Here is a 2,500-nt window from a genome sequence, read left to right on the forward strand (position 1 = left end):
CTTTCACACAACAACCAGTCCATACAGCGATGCCAAGACAATGCAATGCTCAATACAAGAGATTTGTAAATGGTGGTCATTGTTGATCGGCCGATGTTAAAAGAGTTCAGGTTTCTTAAAATATATGTCTTTTGGTTTACTCTTTTGCACATATGGCAATATGGTCAACATGTATTTTAAAATTCAAGTTATTGTCAATCTATACACCCAGGTATTTAAAGTGTGATACAATTTCTACGGGTACATTGTCTATTGTTATATCTTTATGTGTTAAGCATGTTCTTTGAAAATCAAATTTTACCTCATTTTACTAATGTAGTAAAATTCTGTTAACTTATTTTTCTTTTATATCATTTTAGGTCCTCGGTGTACAGATCCGGGTACAATGAGTGGCACCAAACAGATTGCAAAGGATGGATACCAGATGGACATGGTAGTATATTATCAATGTGAAAAGAGTGGGTACACTCCAGTTCCATCCACACCCCTTCTTTGTGTCTATGACTCTGTGAATGGAAAGGCGAAATGGAATGATACAGCCCCTACTTGTTTTGGTGAGTCAAAAGCCAGCTCTCTCTCATCCCCCTCCTCCTTCTTGTTCCCATCTCCCTTCACTTTCTTCTCCTCCTACTACTCCTCTTTTTCCTTTGTCTTCTTCTCCTCCCCCCTCCTCCTCCTCCTTCTCCTCCTCCTCCTCCTCCTCCTCCTCCTTCTCCTCCTCCTCCTCCTTCTTCTTCTTCTTCTTCTTCTTCTTCTTCTTCTTCTTCTTCTTTCTTCTTCTTCTTCTTCTTCTTTCTCTTTCTTCTTCTTTCTTCTTCTTTCTTCTTCTTCTTCTTCTTCTTCTTCTTCTTCTTCTTCTTCTTCTTCTTCTTCTTCTTCTTCTTCTTCTTCTTCTTCTTCTTCTTCTTCTTCTTCTTTTTTCTTCTTCTTCTTTTTCTTCTTCTTCTTATTATTATTATCATTAAAACGTAAATATCCTAACCATTCAACTTTTTGATATATTTATACAGACAAAACAGAGCCAGTGATTACGTGCCCTAATGACATGTCATTTGATCTCTATGATAAAATAACCTTGGAACTCCCAACCAAGTCAGACAACTCTGGTTTTGTGTATATGTATCAACAATCTGGCCCCTTCGTGGACATCAATAATATAACAAAAAGTGAATCAATAACATTCCGAGCGTATGACCATGATCAGCATTCGGACTGCACTGTTAATGTTTATATCAAAGGTAAATCAAAATTTCCTGTCGTTCTAATTAATGAATGATAATATTATATCATCATCATCATCATCATCATCATCATCATCATCATCATCATCATTATCATCATCATCATCAAGTTTTGTATTTTTATCAACAAAGTCATATTAATATAGATATGTACCCATTACGTCAATCTGATACCATGTCTGAATGAACTAGATGATAAATTTGAATTTGAAGTTAAAGAAGTTCTTCAGAACCATTAGGCCCATGAAGCCAGAGTTTATACCTGTTTCTGTAATGTGAAATGGACAATAGCAATTGCTTGCTACCCTTTGGATAGGATTCTAGCTTATTGTAAAGTACCTTCCATTAGATCTAACAGACCCAGCCACCCAATCACTGCTGTGTGGACAGGGAGTCAGAAACAAAATCTCAACTTCACTCGGGATCGATCTTGGTTCCTTTGGTTGAGAAGCAAATGCTCTACCAACTGAGCTATGGGACCCACTTGAAGTAAAAATAATCACAAATAAGAAATTCAAGTATTTTGAAGTTTTAGGAGTAAATTAGAACCAATTTTAGATATTAAGTTCATCATATATTTCCTTTGAATATTTTTGTATATTTACCATATGATAGATTTTTAATTTCTTTTTGTTTTGTTTTGTTATTTAAATTTTTTTAGATTTGATTATATTCTTTATTGGAAAATTTCCTGAAATATACTTTGAATGTGAATTATCATGTATCTCTTTCTGTTCTAAAGTCAACAGTGAACTTTATTTTTCATATTAAAATTATTCAGGCTTTTGAGGACAAACGTGTTGAACAAAAATCTATGAAGAGGCTTCTTTAAGGGACAAAATACTTTTATAAGGAACATTAAAGTCTGAAACTTATTTTTAGCCAATTACAAAAATGATAATACCAATGATAAATGAACTTTTAAAAACATTCAATTGATATTATGCTATGTCCTTTGTAATGGCTCGACTTAATTTTCTTCTTTCTCTTGGTTCCTGGTAAAGTATAGGGATGCAATTGTGCTTTTCCAGTAAACCTAGTTCTCTGACAGCTTCTTCAAAATTGACGCCATGGCAATCTTGCCCTCTCCTTGTTCTTTGTCTATCGATTGAGTCCAACCTCTCTTGATCTCACAACTATTCTTTCACCCAGAGAGTTCAAATCCAGAGGCCGTCTCGTCATTTTTGTGGGTTTTTTCCTCCAGATATTATGTGCATCCAACATCATTTCCTTTTTGAAATCTTATCTCTTATTGGACA

The 2,500-nt window shown here is 34.6% G+C and overlaps 1 protein-coding gene across 1 annotated transcript in view; it reads left to right on the plus strand.

Annotated features, from left to right (window-relative positions):
* LOC144972454 (uncharacterized) overlaps window positions 1–2,500 on the plus strand; it is a gene marked incomplete at its 3' end in the record, with an annotated part of 94,203 nt that overhangs the window by 36,836 nt on the left and 54,867 nt on the right. Inside the window, 2 exon segments of the mRNA XM_078913642.1 lie at window positions 360–554; window positions 1,011–1,238. Of these exon segments, the coding sequence (XP_078769768.1) occupies window positions 360–554; window positions 1,011–1,238 (423 nt within the window).

Source organism: Berghia stephanieae, chromosome 5, assembly GCF_034508935.2.
Source record: "Berghia stephanieae isolate SIO BIC M18660-M18661 chromosome 5, UCSD_Bste_1.3, whole genome shotgun sequence".
NCBI classification, from domain to species: Eukaryota; Metazoa; Mollusca; class Gastropoda; order Nudibranchia; family Aeolidiidae; genus Berghia; species Berghia stephanieae.